General features: G+C 44.4%; 1 protein-coding gene across 1 annotated transcript in view; it reads right to left on the reverse strand.

The window, feature by feature from the left end:
- Positions 1–23,525, reverse strand: part of RNF10 (ring finger protein 10) — a 132,779-nt gene that overhangs the window by 58,942 nt on the left and 50,312 nt on the right. The window contains 3 exon segments of the mRNA XM_030219861.1: positions 3,618–3,754; positions 3,851–4,035; positions 4,552–4,642. Of these exon segments, the coding sequence (XP_030075721.1) occupies positions 3,618–3,754; positions 3,851–4,035; positions 4,552–4,642 (413 nt within the window).

Here is a 23,525-nt window from a genome sequence, read left to right on the forward strand (position 1 = left end):
TGATGCCAGACGGCCAGCTCCTTCCTCAGTTAGTATGTCATTCATAAGCATTTGCCAAGGCCAAAAATATGAAACCAGTAACAACCAGAAACCATCCTCACTATGAAAAACAGAGAACCAAATAAGAACTTTAAAATAACTGCAACTTGATCCAGAAATCGGAATCCTTTCCGTGTTCCCATATCTGTCTGAACTCTGCAAAAGAGAACCCGGAAGGAAAAAATAGCCACACTGCGCGGAAAATTAAAAAACCGTCGGCTGAACTAGGGAAGGATCCTGGATTCATCTGCTGCGTTAAAGGAAAGAAAATTATCAGGTAAGACATAATTTTATCTTCCTTGTCACTTGCAGCAGATGAATCCAGGAACTAGTGGGATGTACCAAAGCATTCCTTAAGTAGGGTGGGAAGCCGACGCTCCCCACGCCAACACTCCCTCCCCAAAACTCGCATCCTCCCGAGCAGACACGTCTAGCCTGTAATGCTTCGCAAAAGTATGACGGGACGCCCAAGTAGCCGCTCGACAAATCTCTTCCAGAGATACGGCCAACGCCTCCACCCAAGAAGCCACCTGTGCCTGAGTAGAATGCGCCTTCAGGGCCACTGGAGACACCCGCCCTTGTGGCAGATACACCGCTCCAATGGCTTCCCTAATCCAGCAAGCAATGGAAGCCTTAGAAGCCACCTCACCTCTTTTCGATCCCGACAAGAACACAAAGAGATGATCCGAGCGTTGAAACTCGTTAGAGATCTGCAAGTACCAAAACAAGGCTCTCCGCACGTCCAGGAAATGTAGCGAGGCAAACTCCCATGGATAATCCTCTCTTCGAAAAGACGGAAGATAAACAGACTGATTGACATGGAAAGCCAAAACCACTTTAGGTAGAAATGACGGCACCGTCTAGATAGGCACACCTGCTTCAGAAAACTGCAAAAAAGGATCTCTGGACTCTCTCTCCCCCCTTTGCAGGATCTTAAATCACTCTCACTCCTTTCTATTCAGTGTCTCCCCTTCATCCCTCCATCGAACATCTCTGCCTCACCCCTCCATCAATGTCCTTCCTCAATCCCCTTCCCTGCCTCATCTGTCCTCTCACTCACTCTACCCCCCCCCCCCCCCCAGCAAGGTTAGGGACATAGGCACCAAACTACTAGCTACTCCTCCCGGCTGCTGCTATGGCAGCCAGGAGGAACCGCGAGCTTCTGTGCTTTACCCCGCCCTTTCCTGCCTCTCTCTCTCCATGACCCCTGCATCAGATGCTGCTACAAAACAAAATAAAAACGTGCGTGGGACCGTGCTCCTGCGCGTGCCGCTGCCTGCTTCCCTCCTTTCTCCGGAAACAGGAACTTATATTATGAGGCAAGTGAAGGAGAAGGAGGGAGGCCGGCCGCGCGCACGTTTGCATTATGCTTTGCCAGGGAGGGGGAGGGAGGGAATTAGTGAGCGAGCGAGAGGCAGGGAAGGAAAGGAAAGAGCATGGAAGCTCTCAGTTCCTCCAGGCTGCCATAGCAGCGTCCGGGAGAAGAGAAGATAGTGGTAGGTTAGTCCAAGGAGGTTTGGGTAGGAGCAGCTCGTTCGGGGGGGACACTGCCCCCCCCCCCCAAACTACACCCATGGGCTGGATAAAGGGACACCCTAGTACTATTATATTTATGCAGAGATTTTTTTTTTCTTCTGGTAAAGGGCCACTGAACAGACATCAGTCTGTTATGAGAATCAGGTGCTCAACATTCAGAGTTTCTATTTATTTACTCATTTATAGCATTTTATCCCACATTAAACATGAATTAGACTGAAACCTGGGAGTATTTAAAATCTTTTTTTTTTCCTGTGCCTACATCAAAAGAAAAAAAAGATGGCATGTGGGAACCTGCTCCTTTTGCTTTGTGGAATGCAGTGGTATATTATAAAAATGCACTTGTCTTTTTTTTTTTTTTATTACTGTTGCTCAGAGAAGGTATTGATTAATGAGGGAAGGGTTTCCTTTGTGCAGAACATTGTCCAGTTCAGCATACTATTAGCAGCCAAGTTCATACAAAGTTAATTATGTTCAGTGGAAAATAAATCTGTTAGCTCAGGCTGCTTGCTATGTGAATAGACAATCACCGTTTCGTTATTGCTACCAAGTATTACATATTAAGGGGATTCGTTTTAATTTATCCAGTCCTTACATGCACATGGTTTTGCTTTTTAAACCCAAACGTTTCCTATGATAGTATTATGCATATTTGATTTACTTTTTCTGTACAAGTTTTGCTTCATTTGTCTTTAATTTACATTAAAAAATGTTTAAAACGCATCTTGTCAACAAGGAGCAGGGCTAGGTGGGGGCAGGGGGGGCCCACCAAACTGGTCCTCACAGGGCCCCGCAATTGCTAACACCAGCCCTGAGGGCACACAGGTCATGTTCTGTGCCAGTGTCCAAGCTAAGCAACCAGATTGGACCACACAAAAGCTTGTCTTATATTTGGCTGTTTACCTATACAGGTGTGGGTACTGAATATTGACCAGGTCCTGCATAAGTGCCAGCAGCCAGCACATGACTGGGCAATTCAATGTCAGTGCCCAGCACTGAATACCTGGGTCTAATTTAGCTGGCTGCAGTCAGTGCTTAAAACTATGCCGACCACCATGGGCTGAATACTGACTGGAAATTTTTAGTCCTTTTTAAATCTGAACATGAGAAGGGGCTACCATCACCAAAACAGATTGATGTATACAGTCAAATCTAGCCCTGACTGTGGAAGGAATAGTAAGAACAGACAGACAAGCGTACATTATGGGAAGGGATGTAAGGGATAAGACAGTTTGCCAGATATGGTTAGGTCAAGATGTAAGGTGTGAGCAGTAATCAATAAGATTTAAGTGGTATGTGCTACAAAACGTGGGAAATACAATCAAAGTGACTTGCCCCAAACAGGAGCTTAACTGCAGTACTCTAGGACAGCATATGCAAGTTTCATACGTATTTAGAAGAGGATTAGGAAACACTATATTAAAGGTTTTCTCCCATTGTATCTACAGAAAGAATGTATTGAAAGTTAGGGCCCCAATACCAAGGATGACTTCCTTGGTTAACTCAGACAGATCTTAACTAAGAGACCCCCCAACACAAGTAACAAGACCTAAACTGGAGAGTCCTAGGTTCACTCTAAGAGGCTCAAGGTTGTGGTAGGACAGTAGCTATGTGGTTATTCCAGTTCTATGCACTCTAAGCTAAGGTGTTTTATAACCGGCTCTATACAGAGGATCTCAAGTGAACAGCTGGGAAGAAAGGGAAAGTCGCATGATTTCAATAGTAATGGCTTGCTGAAAATGATCAGATGCATCTTGATCAAATGTCACCATACAAAAAAAAAAAATATGGAAAGGTCCAAGAAAATCATCTTAGTAAAGAAAAATATGAAAAGGAAGAATAAAGTCTAGCCAGGTAAGAGAATATCATGAAGAAGGGTAAACTAGTAATTCTTGAAATAAGACTTTACAGAGTTTCCCTGTCAGTGTTTACTGAGAATTGCACATATATGAGCAGAGTCATCTTAGCTAACAGTATTCAGTACATTTCAACACAGAAATTAACAGCCTCTCTCCCCTAATCCCCAAATACAATGTGCTCACCTCCCAGGTGAATGGGCTGTTCTACTTTCATCCATTTAGATTTGGGCAATGCCACCAAGACACCTTTCTCCCGTCTCATCAGTTGCATTGTGATGGTATCACCAACAGAGTACAGGCGGGTCTCCGTGGCAACCACACTGCAACAAAGCAGATATAAGGTAAAAGAGCTCTCTCTCATTCCTTGAGATAGTGAGAAAGCAAGCAACTGAAGGCCAAATTGACATGGGTCTCACCTTCTCAGTTCCTTTTTGTAAATGGCCCCATAACAGATAGGGCACTTGCTCCAGTCCCTCTCGCTGAGAGACAGGAAATGCAAAATACATGCCCAGCAAAAGATGTGTCCACATCGGGTTATCTTGGCTGCAGTAGGAGGATACAGACAAATCGGACAGGAGGGCACTTCATGACTGCAAATGCGCTGTAAGAAATAAAATTAATATGTAGTTGGCAGAAAACACTTCTGTAGCAGTACTACAAGCAGAGGGTCTAGGACCATTCAGCCCTTAACTGCATGCTGGTCTTCAGGGCAATACGCTGTGTGATGCTTTAACAGCATAACCGAGATGCCAGTCTTTGCTACTTCCTTCTAGGTCAACTTTTCTGAACTTCACTTAATGCATTAGTTTCACTCATTGAAAAAGCAAACCAGGGGGATAATGTATGGAAAGAGTGAAGAGGCATCTTGCCTGGGACATACGGGAAAGCATGCTGTCACATACTGTCTTGGCATTCCTGGGCATTAGCCAGTTAACTCCTCTTCAAAGAAAACTAAAGTGGTAGAATGAAAGTAATGCCCTTACTTTGATTAAGCAACCCCCCCCCCCAACACATATGATTTCTTAGATTCATCACGTGAGCTTCCAACTGGAGCGCCCAAAGTATCCTCTATAACTTCTCAACACACACACACAAAAAAAACTCCACTGCTACTAACCACTTGTTCCACAAAGTCCCAGTTGACCAATGTATCTGGGTCAGTGAAATGAGCAGTGCAATCCAGGTCTTCAGACACCACAAACTGGCAGCTGAAAGAACATATCACAAAAGATTAAAATTTGAGCTACAAAGAATCCCACCTGTCACCTTGATTTATGAACCTGCGTATGACAGACACACCACCCAAGTAAGAACACAGAATGCTTTCTGAACAAAACTAAAAAATAGTCATCTTTTAAATATTTTATTTTTTAGGTTGTATTATTTCTCATAGTGCTTTTTTTGTGGTCTTGGCACGTAGGAATTGGGGGGGGGGGGGGAGGGAGAGGGGCTTGTATTTTTGTTTTGTGCACTGATCGTTCAAAACATTTGGCATGCAAAGCTCCTTAGTTTGTCATTCTGTTTGTGCTGGCTGTAATAAATATGATTTAAATATATCATAGTGAAAGTGGAGCTTGTAGAATGGGGAGAACAACCTGTGAAAAAAAAACATATATTTGAAAATGGACCAGACAACCACAGGTATTAGAGAAATAAGCCCCCGTAAGCAAAACAAAAAACAAAACCAAAAAACACCGATTCAATGTACTTCTATGGGAGGAGTTCTAGCTTCTATAGCATAGAAACTTACATACAGAAAAACACATCTTTCAACCTGCCTCTCCTGATTCCCTCAACAACTCCCCCCAAAAAACTACCCTCCCCTACAAGTGGCCCAACCCCAAAAACTATCCCCTTGAAACTGCCCCACCCCCAAAAAAAATTTTCCCAGAAATCTGCCTCCATCCCCACACACAGAGGTTAGAAAGAAGTCATGACATCATAAGGCCTTCCGATTTGGTGGCCATGCAGCACAGATGTGAATAACTTTGTTGCACAATTGCCTCCTCATTCCTCCCCATATACTCACTGAACTTCACTTGAATTAGCTGCCTTACCGCTGCTGGAAACAAGAAAGGGGGTGCAACTGGCACAAGCTCTTCTCTCATGCTGCATATGTTGAAGACAAAAGCGGACTACCTCCATAAAAGAAATGTATGCGGCCAAGGCCGCAAAGCCAAGACCTAGTGGTGAAAAGACCTGGGCTCAGCTCCAGAGACGTCCTGCTAGCTGGAGAATACAGCTGCTCCTCACTCAAGCAACCAGACCTTGCAGATGGTTCTCCAGAAACTTAGGGCGGCTAAAATTGAGTGTCAGCATGGTTTTGCAAAAGATAAAGCAGAAGATGAAGGCATTGAGTAGAGCATGTGGAGGGAAGACTACATGAGGTGGAACAGAACAGGAGAAAGAGGGGTGAATGGCTGGAAAAGTAGGTGAACTTTCAGGGAGAAATTAGAATATCAGGAAAACTGTAGCAGACAGCTCAGTCTTTTAATTTTTGGGCTCCCTAAGGTGTGAAAGGAGATAATCCTATCCAGCTGGGCAGGGAAGCCCCTGGCACTGCAATTACGCCAATAACAAAATGAAAGATGAGTTGGCAGAATTGTAGCTTCATAAGACAGTATCTCTCATGCTGAGATTGCAACAAAAGTTTGCACATTTCATAAACAATTACATACGTCTCAGAAGACTTTGCAGCAAGAACCTCCCTGTCTCATGTATCCTTGGCTGACCAAAATCAGAGATGTCCCACTACTGGGAAGTTTCAGGAATTCAAGGTAACCATTGATCAAACTGAAGTGGTCAGTTTTAATAATCCCTCAATTTTACTTCAGCATCTACCCTTCTGAGTGGCACTAAAAGGGAGCTGATATCTGGGTATTTACATCTCCCCTTGGTTTTTAGACTAAATTATAGCAGGCTCATCAACCAAGTCAGATGGCAGACTATTTTGCCACACCTACAGATAAGACCATCTCATGCTTCTGTTCATCCGTTTGCACTGGCTAACCATGTGTCTTGCTTATCAAGAATAATGTTTATAGCTACATGTTGAGTAACTGTTTATTATCTGAAGACTGTTTCTACATTAATCAATCTGAACAGTGACAATGATTCTTGCCACTCTTGTTTTTTTCTAATAAAATATATTAACATTAGGACTTTGGTGATGTCATCAGGGCGATGCCGGTCTTAGCCTGAGGCTCCAACTGAGTTTCCCCCAAATAGAGTAAGTAATTTGTGCATTACCTTCCAGATTCCTTCTGCCATCTGGAACCCTGTGTTCACGATGTCGAGGCGTCACCCAAGCGAGATAAAACAATTTCACGACAGTCACGTGGCAAAAACTGAAACCCATCGCATGGCTTAATCCGTTTGCCCCCTAATGGAAACAGGAGAACTATCATCTTCACAGATGGAGGACTCAGGGTGCAGACCTGGGGGAATCCTCAAATCCACTCAGTAAAGCAGGATCTCAGTCAGGTGCTGCTTGAGCTGCAAGAAGCCCTGCAGACGGATGCCAAAGCACATGTGGATGAACTGAAAACGTTCATCCAGGATGTATGAGAAGGTTTAGAGGACCTAGGCACATGCGTGGAGGAAGTAGAATAAAATATAGGAAGTGCAGATGGCCCGACTTGATACCAAGGACATTCAAATTCCCAATCTGGTGGAGAAATTGGACAAGTCAGAAAACAGAGCTTGGCAATTCAATCTCCGTTTCCGTAGACTCCAGGAGCCGGGGTGGGGAGGGGGTACAACTGCACTGAACTGGTACAAGCCATCTGTTTCCAGATTCTCCTGCATGCCCCTGACTTTTCCCTCATTTTCCATATCAGGGGCCAATGACATAGTGGAACGGGCACATAAAGCCCTGAGTACCCCAAAGAACAACAGACCTAGAGATACTATGATCCTATCACACTATGATCCACAAGATTCTCAATGGTGAATCTCCAAGTTACATGTCCAACCTGATCGATCTTCCAGCCAGGAACCGATCCATCTCTTCTCGAATATATCTCAACCTTCATCTTCCCAACTGTAAAGGCCTCAAATACAAAACCTATTACGCATCCAACTTCTCTGTCTTAGGCAGCCAACTCTGGAATGCTTTACCTCGACATATCCGAAAAACCAGCGAACACCTACCCTTTCGAAAGCTGCTGAAGACTTACCTATTCAAACAAGCCTACCCAAACGACCCTACAAAGTCTCGTACCTAACCCACACCACAACCTAAACCCATACTCCAATTCCTTCCCCAAATCTCATACTATTGTCCACTCTTAACTGTGTTATCTCCATGATACTTTGTACCATACTTCGTATTATCTCTATGATACTATGTACCATACTTTGTATTATCTCTATGATACTATGTACCATACTTTGTATTATCTCTGTGATACTATGTACCATACTTTGTAAGCCGCACTGAACTTGTATTTGAGCGGGAAAGAGCAGGGTATAAATGCCACAAAAATAAATAAAATAAATATTGTGGCCTATTTTCAAATCTCTGACTCTAAAGGATACTATTTCCTGAAAATCGCGTTGGAAAGGTCCAATGTATCATGGGTAGAAATAGCAGTATTCCAGGACCTTTCCACTCTCACTTTACAAAAACACCGCGATCTCAAACCGCCCCTTTCTTTCCGAGCACTCTACCAAAACCCTCATCCACACCCTTGTCACCTCTCGTTTAGACTACTGCAATCTGCTTCTTGCTGGCCTCCCACTTAGTCACCTCTCCCCTCTCCAGTCGGTTCAAAACTCTGCTGCCCGTCTCGTCTTCCGCCAGGGTCGCTTTACTCATACTACCCCTCTCCTCAAGACCCTTCACTGGCTCCCTATCCGTTTTCGCATCCTGTTCAAACTTCTTCTACTAACCTATAAATGTACTCACTCTGCTGCTCCCCAGTATCTCTCCACACTCATCCTTCCCTACACCCCTTCCCGTGCACTCCGCTCCATGGATAAATCCTTCTTATCTGTTCCCTTCTCCACTACTGCCAACTCCAGACTTCGCGCCTTCTGTCTCGCTGCACCCTACGCCTGGAATAAACTTCCTGAGCCCCTACGTCTTGCCCCATCCTTGGCCACCTTTAAATCTAGACTGAAAGCCCACCTCTTTAACATTGCTTTTGACTCGTAACCACTCACCTCCACTACCCTCCTCTCTTCCTTCCTGTTCACATTAATTGATTTGATTTGCTTACTTTATTTATTTTTTTGTCTATTAGATTGTAAGCTCTTTGAGCAGGGACTGTCTTTCTTCTATGTTTGTGCAGCGCTGCGTATGCCTTGTAGCGCTATAGAAATGCTAAATAGTAGTAGTAGCAGTAGTAGATCACTCAGACTTTGCAGCGGGAACGCTTTAAATATCACTGGCCGTTTCCCTTTGGGCAGTCTTTCCTTCTCAGCGGTAAGCCCAACAGAGTCAAGACTGAGGCACAGGAGTGTCTGGAACGAGCAGGACTTTGGAAAGAACCAGAATTTCCTGCTTCTCCCACTTCTGCATTGGCAACAGCACCATCAGACTGGAATAAAGTTCCTCCTCATAATACCCACTCCAGATGCCATCAACCTGCTGAAGCACAGCCTCTGGAAGCTGTTTCCCAATTGCGTGGGAATCTTTCTGCAGTTATTTCCTCCATCATCCAACTGTTACTGGAGATGCTTGCTACATTTTACTTAAGATGTTCTGGGAGACTTGATTGTATTTAACTCCTTTTTCCATGTTATTTCTCTTTTTTTTTGGGGGGGGGGGGGGTGAAGGTTTTATGTGGTCTTGGGGATTTGAAAAAACTGTTTGTCTGATGAAGCTCAACAACTTGTTTGCCTTTCAGAGTGGACTATATTGTGTGCTGGAGCCGAGGCACCCTGGCCCCCAGTCAATGATGGCCCTTAGTGTCATTTCATGTGTGGGGTAAATTCCCCCACTAAAACCTAAGATCATGACAGGCCTTGCATCGATAGGGGACTGGAGTGGCCCTAGTGCAAGAGGCTCAACTGATTTAGAATACCAGAAACTAAAGCGGAAGTGGATAGGTCACCACATCTATTCCACTGCCCTGGTTACTCGCCGAGCTGAAGTGGCCATTCTAATAAAAAAAGGCAATACCCTTTGAGCAGCATAAGTGCTATCATAATATGTGGTGGAAGTGGGTAGTTTTGCATTGTTCCTTGTATGGTACCCCATTTATTATGTTTTCTTTGTATGCACCCAATCTTTATGATCCTTCCTTTTTTCATCTTTTATTGCAGCTCTTGCCATCTTTGCTATGTTGGGCGGTGGTGGTCGGCAGAAATTTTAAAGCAGTGGCTAATCTGGTTTTGGATTGGAAATCTGTGGCTTGGGTGTGGTGTGCAGTCAACCAGTGGGTGGGGGAAGGGAGGGAAGAGGGAAGACTTGCTATGGCAGAGCCACGATTTACTTGATCTTTGGAGGACGCTTCAACCTAGGGAGCATGCATATACATGTGTCCACATACACACCTCTCAGAGAGTAGACTAGATTACACTATTAAATCGACTCATGCATTTCCAGAGGTGGAAGTGATAGACATAGCTCAGGTGGGCATTTCTGACCATGCCCTTGCTCACCTACTATCAGAGTCCTAAGGAAGCAACATTCATTATGGAATATGCTGCATTATTTGAGGGACGATCCTGATTTTGTGGTGTTTTTGTCCCAGAAATAGAACTATTTTGATAATGTGATTCTTAGCTCTACCCTAGGGCTTTTGTGGGAAGCCGGGAAAGCGGTGATGACAGGAGAAATCATTTCTTATCTGGTCTCCCATAGGAAGCACATAGATAAATCTTACTGCTGCAGACCCAATTATGTCAGGCCCAAGCAGCACTGGCCCAAAATTTGACACCCAAGACCAAGGAGGAATTCCGTCAAGTTCTGATAGCACTGAATAATTTGAGGAAAATCCACTATTTCTGGGATAAGCAGTATAGAATATTTTATACTTTTTTGGGGTTCTTGCCAGGTATTTGTGACCTGGATTGGCCACTGTTGGAAACAGGATGCTGGGCTTGATGGACCTTTGGTCTTTCCCAGTATGGCAATACTTATGTACTTATGATTCATCAATGCACGCTTGCCATCCTCCACTATAGCTGACACAGACTTTTTCAGTATGGAAATCATATGGGCACTTGTCTGGAACACCTGGTCCACATTATGACACAATATTGATTTCCATCTATTTTAAAAGGTCCAGCAGGGGCCAAGCTTACCAATAACCAGGTGATTGACAAACTGTTTAAACATTTTTATAGCACAATGTATACCAATTCTTCGGCCCAAGTGTGTGTTAATTTTCAATTTTTGGATGATTTCCCCTTTATGAAAGTGACCCTGGAAGATTTAGTCTTTCTGAATGAACCATTCCACGTAAGGGAGGTGCAGTATGTGATAAAAAATGTCTCCCTCTTGCAAGACTCCTGGGCCAGATGGATTACCCCTAGAATTTTTCAAGATCTTGAGTTCCACCATTGTAGGAGTATTTACCTGAGATCTCACCTTTGCTGGTCTTGGCCTATACAGCCCTTCTGTTATGACAATATGGATTTTACAGCTTGTGCCTGTATGCATCAGTAACCAGCTTTGTCAAAGGAACATTACTGCTGAGCAAAGCATGATGACTTCATCCAAGGACATATTCTGTGTGCAGACTATCCTGCTATCTCCTGGGAAGATTGGAGGAGAGAGTCACACATGGCTCCAGGAGTATGTGAGCAGACAGGGAGGTTTGCATGCCTTCGATAACAGAACAGTTTCCTGGCTACAACAAAGAGACTCTTCATGTCCATGAAGCTGGCTGGACATTATTTCACCATATGCGATTGGTCCACAGGTATCATCTGACCCTTGGGATACCAAAAGTTTGGACTGAAGAGGAAAGAAGAGAGGAGACGACCGGAAGACTTGCAGGTGGATAGAAGGCTCGAGAATAGCCAGAGACTGATTTTCCTAAACACCAGTGAACTGCCTACCTTGTAACAAATTCACAAGGTTCGCTCAGCTACAGTTTACGGCCTTACTTATGACTGTGTAATCTGTGTCCAGAAGACACATCTCGGACTTCATTCCTGGACTGAGACTCGCTGCAGCGTCAGCTGAAGTCTAAGAGGAGGAATCTGCTTCTTTACCATTGGAAGTCTGCCACAGACTGCAGGGTGAGAACAGGATTTACTACCTATGGTCATGGGGATAATTAGCTCTTTCCTTTGTCTGTGACAGGTGGGTTATGTCATGACTTATGGTCTATGAATTTAGTTGCTAACGATATTCTGCATAAGACGTGTGGTGTAACTTCGCATGCTAATGATTAGCATATCAGTATTGTGATTGGTTGTGTAATCACTCATTTAGTTAATCCATTAGGATAATCATATTCCATTATCTATATTTTGGGTGATAATTATTTTTTATAGAAAGTTATTTTGTATTTTGCTTGGCATTTTGCTTCAGAACTATTCATATATATATATTTCTTTACTTAATAAATAATAATATATATTCCATCTGTGGCATTGTTCCTTTTTACAATAGTTATAGTCATTGGGATAAAGAGGTACGCTCGCCTAGACACGAGTCCAGAATAATTGCTATTTACCTACACCATCTCACCCCTTCTGCTTGAAGTTTATAATGAGGCCCTGCAGCAGGGCTCCCTTCCACAGACTATGCAGGGAGCCACGATCACACCCATTATGAAGCCAGGGTGAGATCCCTTACTTACTAGTTATCACCCCATCTCGTTAAATGTTGATGTTAAACTTTATGTGAAAATTTTGGCCACCCGATTACTTCATCTTGTTCCTACATTGGTAACACCCTATCAAGTGGGTTTTGTCAAAGAGCAAAATGCTGTGATGAAGGTCCAAAAACTCTTCATAGCTACAGAATATGTGCAAGATCATGGATGCTCTTTTGATTAATTTTGATAATAAAAAAAAACATTTGACCATGTTTTCTAACCATACCTATGGGAGGTTCTAGCTCGCTTTGGTTTCTGTGGCCCGATCATTAATATGATCTGTCTTTTATATTGTGACCCTTGGGCGCAGGTGTGGATTAATGGTATACTCTCTCCCCCCCTTCGCAATTCAATGTGGCATCCACCAGAGCTGCCCCGTTATCACCCACCCTGTTCATTCTTTGTATTGAGCCCTTAGCTTTGAAATTATTGGGGGATCCTACTATCCGGGGCATACCGATGGGACAGGAGGAATTAAATTAGCTTTATTTGCTGATGACCTGTTATTAGAGGTGACTGAACCTCAGCTTGCCTTACCTAGAGCGTTACAAGTACTTCTGGACTTTGGCCATTTGTCGTGCTTATATATTAATATGGATAAGTCTGAAGTCCTGGGTGGGCGGAGGGGGTGATCGCGCATCGCGCTAGCAGGGCTCCTTCCCTCTATGCTGGGCACGTTCTACCTTGAAATACTTGGGTTCAACTATTCCTGGGAATCTCACTCATCAGCATGATAATATCATTGCCCCCCTGGTCCAAAAAATACAAATTGCTTTGCCAACGTTGGTCCTTCCTACCAGTCTCCTTGTGGGGCCGAATCCATTTGGTCAAGATGATTATTGTCTAAATGGATGTCTTGCAAAATTTACCTTTAATTTTGCAACCTAGGGATCTCCATAAATGTAATACAGTGTTGCAATGCTTTCTCTGGAATGCTAAACACCCACACATCTCGCTCAGTCAACTCCAACTTGTAAGGCAGGAGGGGCGAATGGGTATACCCAATTTGAAAGCTAATGCTATATAGTATGTCATTTGAGATTTGTAACGGACTGGATTCACTCATACTAACATAGTAGATGACAGCAGAAAAAGACCTGCATGGTCCATCCAGTCTGCCCAACAAGATAAACTCATATGTGCTACTTTTTGTGTATACCTTACCTTGATTTGCATCTGCCATTTTCAGGGCACAGACCGCAGAAGTCTGCACAGCACTAGCCCCGCCTCCCACCACCAGCTCTGCCACCCAATCTTGGTTAAGCTTATGAGGATCAATTCCTTCTGAACAGGATTCCTTTATGTTTATCCCACGCATGTTTGAATTCCGTTACAGTTTTCATCTCCACCACCTCCCGCAGGAGGGCATTCCAAGCATCCACCACTCTCTCCATGAAAAAATACTTCCTGATATTTTTCTTGAGTCTGCCCCCCACTTCAATCTCATTTCATGTCCTCTAGTTCTACCGCCTTCCCATCTCCGGAAAAGGTTCGTTTGCGGATTAATACCTTTCAAATATTTGAACGTCTGTATCATATCACCCGTTTCTCCTTTCCTCCAGAGTATACATGTTCAGGTCCGCAAGTCTCTCCTCATACATCTTGTAACGCAAATCCCATACCATTCTCATAACTTTTCTTTGCACCGCTTCAATTCTTTTTACATCCTTAGCAAGATACGGCCTCCAAAACTCAATTTTGTGATATGTCTTTTGAATCTACACTGTGTGATGATACATCCCTTCCCTCACTTCTGCATGCATCCCGGAGGATGAAGCAACACACACTGGTGAGATCACTGAAGTAGGCCTGGCATTCCTACTGCTGGCATTTTCATCTCCCAGTGTGCTGTTCCAGATATCTACCCATAGTGGGCAATGTGGTCTTCCCCCAGGCCAACAAGATCCTCGATTCCAGAGCTGGAGGACAAGAGGTTTGACCATGATACAGCAGCTGCTGGAGAATGAAAACGGTGCTGCTCCCTTATGATACTGTTCGCATCACTTATGATGCTCAGTCTACAGATTGGTTTGCTTACCTTCATTACAAATTCCAAATTCCTCATGAGAATGTACAATCATGCCTCCTGCACTAAAATTATGGTATTCCCATCAGATGAGACGTGTGAAATGTGATGCACAGGTGTCCTATAAACATTGTATTTGGGACAGTACCTTGATTTCTCATTTTTGGTTGGTGATCTGGCAATTTTTGGAGACTGTATGGTTGTTCTTGGACCCGATCCCACAAGATGCTACCAGACAATGTTACAACGATAAAAGAAGGCATGGAAATTTCTGGTCTCTTTTGCGCAAAAGGTTTCTTACTCACCAAGCAATGCATCCTCCAGCAACGGATTTCTCCGGATCCTCCAACCCTGGCACAGTGGAGAGGTCATAGTAACATAGTAACATAGTAGATGACGGCAGAAAAAGACCTGCACGGTCCATCTAGTCTGCCCACGATAAACTCATGTGTATACCTTACCTTGATTTGTACCTGTCTTTTTCAGGGCACAGACCATATAAGTCTGTGCAGCAGTATTTCCCGCCTCCCAACCACCAGTCCCGCCTCCCATCACCGGCTCCGGCACAGACCCCGTATAAGTCTGCCCTCCCCCATCCTAGCCTCTCAACCACCAACCCCTCTTCCCCCCTATGCATGTCCTATGCATGTGCTCCTATTCAGACACTTTCAGTTGATTTGAAAGGCCCAAGAGCCAAGCACAGATTCTTGAAGCATTAATCACCCTTTTTGGATACTCTTGCACTGCGAGTGTGCTCCACTCTTTTGAATAATTTGGATGTTTAGTTTTATTGGGCATGTTGGTTTCTGGGTTTTGTTTTGGGGATTTTTTTTTTTTTTTTTTGGGGGGGGGGGGGGGCGTAGAGATGGATTTTAGAGTCTGTGTTGTATGGTTATTTGAATATCTGTTTACCGTTTTATTACAACCAGATTTATGTTTTTGTTTGTTGGAAACTTCAATAAAGATATTACAAACTAAAATATTTACATTAAAATCCAATGTTTTACCCACAAGGAATACTACCTGGGCCAACCACTTTACTTGGCCACTCTCAATACTATATACCCAGTCTTGGACCCTCAGATCTTTGGATTCCCAAACGCCTGATTCTCCCCAATCCCAGACAAGCTCACTATGAGACAACTAGACATTATGCGTTTTATTCTTTAGCAGCTAGATTGCGGTATTACCTCCCCCCTCACATTCGATCTGAGCACTCATGTTCCAGATTTAAGACTGTGCTGAAAACCCACTTCTTCCACATGGCCTTCAGTGATGTCTTAATCTGGTACAAGTGGCTCACACAGGTTGACATACTTACCTGAAAATTTTCTTTCCATTAGTCATGGGCGTAGACTGGGGGGGGGGCAATGCCCTCCCAAATGACTGGCGCCAGTAGTAAAAAAAACAAGCAGGCACGCTCGTCTCTCCATCCGCTTCGCTTCCCTGCCCTCTCAGCGTCCTGCCCAAAAGGAAATGACATCAGAGGAAGGCAGGAGGCACGCAGACAGAGGGCAGGGAAGCGAAGCGGACTGAGACGAGCATGTCTGTCTACCCCCTCTCTTTCTCCTTCCCTCCGGCACAGGCAGCAGTCTTCTTTTCTTCAGCCTTTCTGTGCTCCTCCTAGCAGCGGTAGTGACGTATACACGCTGCCTTCGGCTCTGCCCCGAAGCCTTATCTTCAAGTTCCTGTTCCCGCGTAGGTGGGAACAGGAACTTGAAGAGAAGGCTTCCGGGGCAGACCGAAGGCAGCGTGTATACGTCCCTACCGCTGCCAGGAGGAGCACAGAAAGGCTGAAGACTGCTGCGCTGGCGGGAGGAAGGATGAGAGGGGGTAAACGGAATCACAATCCTGGACGTCGTGGAGGGCAGCAGAGGGAAGGAGCAGGAGATGGATGGGACTGGGAGGGGTGGGGAGCAGAGGGAAGGAGTAGGAGATGGATGGGACTGGGAGAGGAGGTGAGCAGGAGATGGATGGGACTGGGAGGGGTGGGGAGCAGAGGGAAGCCTACTGGAAAGAAGACACTGCATAAAACAGAAGACACTAGGACCAAAGTGAATAGAAAAACTAAATGATCAGACAACAAAGGTAGAAAAAAGTATTTTATTCAGAATTTATTAATTGGAATATGTCAGCTTTTTGAAATGTGCATCTGTGATATTTTGCATGTAAATTTCAATTTTTCTGGTATTGCTGCATGCTGAGTCTGACTTCTTGAGTTAACTTTCCAGTTCAGTATTTTGCCTTCATACTTTTTTATTTCTAGTTCCTTGTGTCATGTGTTTTTCATGTGTGATTAAGGTGCAGTATTCTGCTAGAGTGTAGTATTTGCAGCCCTTTTTGTTTTGCTTTTTTTCACGAGGTAGTGTATTGGTGTTTTAGAGCCTGGTGTAATTACAGTTCTGCCTTTTCACGCATAAGGTTGTAGCTCGTCCTGTCCTTGGAATTAGTGCTGTTATGGTTTAGTAAGGATATGAGTGTGTTTTTGCACAAGTTTGTGTATAGCGTTTTGCAGTGGAGAGATTGTGTGTTGGCCTTACTGAGGTGGCACCAAAACATCAGAAAGGGTGTACAGCCTAAATCATGACACACTACCTCTTGATGGATCTACATATAGAGCCTATGCATTTCTAAGGTCAACACTGGTATGGTATGGGAAAGGGGGTGGGGAAATACTACTGGAGATGAAAAGGGAGTGCTGGGTAAGGAGGAAAGAAGGAAGGAAGGAAGGAAGGGAGAAAGAGCTGGCTTGATCTCTCATACATATTCATTATGATTATTCCCCAAAAAAGCCAGCTCTTTTTCCCTTCCTTCCTCCATATTAGCATATCATTTGCATATATATGTAAATGAATATGCTAATATGCTCCGCCCCATCCTTTGCCCCCCCAAATGAAACAGTCAAACTACACCCATGCCATTAGTCCCAACAGATCAATCCAGAGAATTGTGGGTCGTGTCCCTCTACCATAAGGTGGTGATAAAGAGAACTTCAGAGGTTTACTACATGTGATCATATGAAGCCATCTTAACTTCAGTATTGTCGATACCAAAGCAGTGGAAGAAAAAATAAGAAATTAACAGTGAGCCCCCTCCTGCCTGCATAAAGCCCATGTAGGTAACAGAAGGTTTCCTTTATGTTTTGATTTGTTGTTTGTTGTTGTTGTAGCCAAAATCAAATGAAGGAACCTGATGAAACTAGAAGTAAAAAAAAACTCAACCAAGAACAAAAGGCAGGCCCTCTGGATTGATCTGTTGGGACTAATAGAAAGAAAATCATCAAGGATGGACTAATTTTACCTTTCATAGCGTCCCACAGATCAGTCCAGAGGGGTGCGGCATTATAACCTCAGCAGACTGGAGCAATGCTCCACAGGCCACAGCTATACTCGCTGCCATGTCAAGCCTGCAATACCTAGCAAGAGAAAGACAGAAGACAAAGTGGGCAACCTGCAAAAGACATCCACAGCAGGACAGAGAACTAAGTGACTGAACTGCAAACGGAACCACGGAAGCTAGACAGGACTTGGAGAAAAAAAGTCACCTGTGCTCTGGAAGAAAGCACTGCCACCCGCAACAGCGGAGACTATTCTATAGACAGGCCAGCCAAAAGATTGCCTTCCTCAGCCAGTGGCCCCCGTGGTTCTCGAAACCAGATCACCTTCCTTGCGACCAGCGAGAGGACAGCATGAGACTACGCCAGGAGTCATTTCTACTCAGAAGGTCAGGAATCTGATGATCCCACAGCAGTGTGGATGTTTCACAAGAAGGAGTCGGCCTTCCTGTATACCTGAGGCTCTCCAGGTTCTGAATAGGTCTTCTTCTGATCCTGCCACAGCTGCATCTAACTTACAATGACGAGCACTAAAGACCGCTTTAGTCTTTTCCAGTGCATGAGGCTATGCAGGAAGTAATTTCTGGTCAGTGGGGCCAACCCAGACATTGCCCCGTTACTGCTAAACTAAAAATAGCAAGCCAGTGTGGCTTTGCAAACTGCATTACCTCTCTGCGCTAGACAAACTATTACACACTGCAAAGCATGAAGCAAAGATTGGACCAACAGAACTCAATGGTCACTTCCAAATAGTATAGGAGTACATGACGAATGTCAAGGAAGTGGGAAGAGAAAATTGATTGATATGAAAGGCAGAAACCACCTTATGAAGAAAAGACAGGACTGTGAACCCCGCCACCCCTTCAGGAGAACTTCGGAAGATCCCAAAAGGACAAAGTCAGGAGTTGTGAAACCATGCTAGGACTGAACCTGGATTGCTAAAGAAAACTAGGCTACCTGGACAACAGTACCTGGTCTCTTTAAAACGAGGGTGAGCCTGACCCGATCCAAAAGAACGTGTAGACATGTCCTTAGGAAGCTGCTGAGTCTATGAGTCATCTTTCCCCAACTTCACCAAGTCCTCAAATAGCTTGCCCTTTAAAGGGAGCTTATCCAGCCACTGTTCGAAACTGCATCTGCCACTCAGTGATGCAACATCATCAAACGACAGGCTGTGACCACCAAAGACATCTGCTTAGTCAATGCCCGAAACAAATCTGTTAAATAAGCCATACTTGACCCCACATCTGGCAACGGAGGAGGAAGTCAATTGTCCGTCTTCTGGAAGGGCTCCAAAATCTGTTGCAGCCAGGTAAGGTACACCCTAGCAGCCTACGAGCTGCAGATAGCCGCCTCCAGAGAGAGAGAACTTCTGAACTATCAGAGGAAGGCTGAATTCACCGTTGATGCTAAGTTGGCTTGGAGGGCACAAGAGAGATGGAGATCAAAGCTGAGAAGGAACCCCTGAAATGGTCCGATGCAGAATCTGGCCCATGGGAGAATATGCGAGAAGAGACCATTGCGCCCAGAACTTGAACCTATTCCCAGACCCAGTAGGGAAAGTAGAATCTGACTTGGGTTGGTATCTGTTGCTGAGAAGCAAAAGGAAGAAAGGACTTCCCAAGCCTATGTGGAATATCACTCCCAGATACGCCAAGATGTGTGTTGGAAACCACTGACTCTTGGTGAAATAGATTACCAATCCTAAGGACTGAACAAGAGTAGCTATCTTGGATGAAATTTGCAGTCTCTTGATAGACAGACAAATCAGCCAATCACGAGGTATGGATGAACCTGCAATCCATCCTTGTGAAGGAACGCTGCCTCTCCCACCATGACCTTGAAAAAATCTCCTTTATGTGATATGGAAAGGCTGAAAAACATGGTCATAAATTGATAATGTTCTTTTGTGGGAAGGTGCACTGGGAACATGAAAGTATGTTTCCTTGAGATCCAGGGAAGTTAGAAACTCTCCGCGCTAGACAAATTATTACACACTGCAAAGTTCCCATTGTGAAAAGCTGAACCTTAAATACGCTAGACTCTTATGACGTCCAAACTCAGCTGGAAGGACGCTCCCCAGCTGGAAGTACAAAGCAAAGTGAACTTCCCATTCCCCCCAATTGCAACTGGGGACAGACTTGGCCATGCCTAAATGAAGAAATGTTTGCAAGGTGGCATGAACTGCCTGATATTTGAGCTTGCATGCAGAATCCATGAAAAACGTGCAGTGGAATGGGAGAACTCTGGTTGTAACCCTGAATTAGAAAATCCAAGACACACTGGTCTGAGGTAATCTTGGTCAATTCCTCATGACACCTGTAAAGGAGTCCTGCTATTAAGAAACCTGAGGAGTGAACAGAGACCCCATCATGGGAGATGCAGCTGGCATAGTTAGACCTGGAGTTGAAGCAAAGATCATTCTGCCAGCATGCAAGGCGGCTTGTGGAAGTGGAAACCATGGAAGTGTTTTCCTGGCCTGTAGCACGTGGCCTCACGAAACCTATGAGTGAGAAAATTTAAAAGAAACTTTCAACTCGTCCTCTGGCAAGTTCTGAGACTTGAGAGTCCCTCAGGTCTTTACCCAACTTCCTTAGTTCTTCTCCAAGAACAAGATTACTTCTAAAAGGTAGCTTGCTAAATGCGACTTGGAAGCTACATCAGCTGTCCAATTCCTAAGCCAGAGCTAACTTCTTGCAGAGAGGGTCAAGAATTGGCTGGTATGACTATGCACTACAACTGGCTGCACACTAGAGCTAACAAATATGGTCGAGGATCAAAGCTAGATGGTGTAGCAGAATACGGCTGTTTGCACCATTGTGCACTACAGATAGCAAGCTGCAGTGGGACATGGCCCAGCACCCTCTAGATCTCTGTGCTCACTCTCAGCTGTTTGCTTAAAGTACTAACCTACCTCTACACTGAAGTAGCTCCATAATAAACATTAACTGTCCCATACAACGAAAAGGGGCAAAAAATGCAATAGAAGCAATTAGAGCCACTGGTGACGCTGCGGATACTGTGGTAGCTGGAGCTAGTATGCAATATTTTGGCTAGTATCAGTGCAAAATAAGAGAGGAGAGCTAATTTTCAGTATAGTAGTGTAGTAATAACTGCTTCAGTGTTGCAATGAACTGCATGGCAAGGAAGCAAGAGATTAAAATAAAATATGCCCCACTGGAAACTGAGTCCACAGCTTCTAATATAATGGGACAAACCAGCCTTGAACCTGTGACCTTCAGGTTGAAAGCCAACCACCTTCCAGAATAAAATTATTTTAATGTAAACACTGCACTCATAGAAAACGCCACCATGCCAGCACAGAGGGTGCAGGATTACCATGGAGACCAAGAGAAGTGTGGGAGGAGTGCACCAGCCTCAGAAACCAACTCAAAATGTAACACTTCTCCCAGAAACAGAGTCAACAGCAGTAAGCCTAATTAAACACCATCTGTACTGCCGTGCTCTGAGAAAAGGTAAGAATGAAAAGCATAGAGTAGGACCTTCCTTAATCCTGATCCCTTTCTCCCTTCCTTTCTTGTAGCACACACAACATAAACCACCTCGAGGAGGGTACCAACCAGAGGTAAATCATACAGAAATAGTCTTACTGCCCAACTGAAAGAGGGTGCACACAGTCACTGTCCTCAATAATACACTCATAGTATAATTGTTACCTGCCAAACTGCAGTCATTAAGCTTGGGGAAGCCACAGATCAGTCTCATGGTCCCGCTGGACCTCCAACCCCAGTGCCGCGGCCGCTTGGGAAGCTGCAGGAGACCCAAGGATTCCCACTGGAGTCTGACAGGAAGGGGTCTGTGAGTCCCTCAGGCCTCTTCATCAGAAAGGCAGTACTCTGCAAAGGTACCAAATCTGGAGCAAAAAGGGGGGTGGAATCTACCCTGCTGCTCCAGCCACAGCTTCAGAATGACCAGCATTCAAAACTGCCAGCATCGCAGTCAACACAGACTCTTCATGGAGTGCCAGCGCCTCAGCCTCACCACACGGTGTGGTGAAAAAGATGGTACCTGCAGGCGAACACGCCAAAGAAAACTCCACCACAACCACCAGAATGGACTGGGAGAACACTACGCTCCCCAGTTTCAGGCCGCCCAGTGGCATCCAGTGGCACAGTGGGCCTGCACGAGAACAGTAGGAACAAATGCCTGATGCTGCTCCCCGGTTCCCACACCGGAAGCCATGCTGACGAAACTCTGCCAGTACCACCATCATTCAAATACTCACCCTCCTTCAGGAATCTGCCACCGGAGGCAAGTTTAATCCCCTCACACCACAGCCAGGACTATAAACCGGCATGAACCCACTGTGCTAATGTGAGCAGGCTGCGAGATTTTTTTTTTTTTTTTTTAACATAATAGGCAGTAGAGGGACCTAAAGCAAATCTCAGTCAAAGTACCTCAAAGGCAGACTAGATTGAGAGGGGGGGGGGGGGGGGAGAGACCTGGCCAACAACCCCAAAAGCTCTACCAGATCTGGGGGACTAGGCCAGGAGCTAAGCAATCCAGAGCTGCACAGTTACTTGCTAGAGAGAATATGGAGGTTACGGTGGCTGCACATGACCACATATAGTAAACCTCTGAAATTCTCTCTCTCCACCTGCTGATAGAGGGACATAACCCACAAGTCTCTGGATTGATCTGTGGGACGCTATGGAATTTGTTTTTATTTATACGAGTGTATGGTTTATTTATGTAAACTGCCTTGACCTGCACGTCGGATTAAGTGGTACATCAAACCTGTGATAAACAGCATTCTCTAACATTAACCTGGTGGGGGAGAACTGCAATTCTTCAAATGATGGTCTTGCTGAAGTTTTTGTTCCTATTCTCCCAACGTTCTAGTCATATCCCTAGAAAACAGTTTTGTATATCAGACCGCATATTTAGAAACTTCATTCAGAAAGGAAAAAAAAGCAAAATTGGCCCAACTTCAGAAACTCAAGAGGAGGGAGGGTTGGGATTACTGAATTTGTATAAATACCATCAAGCAGCCATATTGAAGGGCAAAGAGGTGGAGATGAAGAGAACTACACAGGTTTGGTATTTGTGGTCATGTGCAGCTGCCAGAACCTCAGTATTGTCAATACCAAAGCAGTGGAACAGACAGACATTATATAAAGAATTCCTCTCCTGTCTAAATAAATGCCAAAAAGGTGCCTCTACCACACATGTGGAAGGACACAGCATTAAGGATGCTATGAGTTTTCTTAAAATAAAATAAAAAAAGTGTAAGAATGAACACGAAAACAAAAACAATCGAAAGAATGTAGCAAAAACATGGAAAACTGGAATAGGCCGGGCCTCTGGATTGATCTGCTGGGACTAATGCAAAGAAAATCATCAGGTAAGAACTAGTTTTACTTTCCATAGTGTCCCGCAGATCAATCCAGAGACTCTTCCTTAGACCACAAATTAGAGGGAGAGTGGGATAAGAAAAGATCAATTGAAAACAATAAACGAAAGAAAATGGTTTAAACCTGAATATCCCCACTTATTATTCATTTAAATCATTATTCCCCATCGATCCACTGGATAGCTTCTTCACGTCCAAGAAGGTGCGTAGTTGATTTGGTTTGTAGAAAACATATTTATTGCCCAATAAGCGTACTAAACGCTTGCATGGATATGCTAGTAGAATGATGCTCCTAGTTTCCTTGTTTCCTCTCTTAATACCAGAAATTGTTTCCTTCTATCTTGCGTTGCCTTAGTCACATCAGCAAAAATCCATATTTTTTTTACAACAAAAAGGTAATGAGGCATACTTGAAATATATTCTCATCACTGAATTCAAATCCTGCTCAAATACAAACGAAACAATAAGCGTCCCTCAAATAGATACCTCAGACAATCTTCCAGCAACGCAGACAAATCTTGAATCTCTGAAGTTACATTCCCAGCATTAACAGGTTACACTCCCTTTTGAGCTGATG

This window comes from Microcaecilia unicolor, chromosome 11 (assembly GCF_901765095.1).
Source record: "Microcaecilia unicolor chromosome 11, aMicUni1.1, whole genome shotgun sequence".
Lineage (NCBI taxonomy): Eukaryota > Metazoa > Chordata > Amphibia > Gymnophiona > Siphonopidae > Microcaecilia > Microcaecilia unicolor.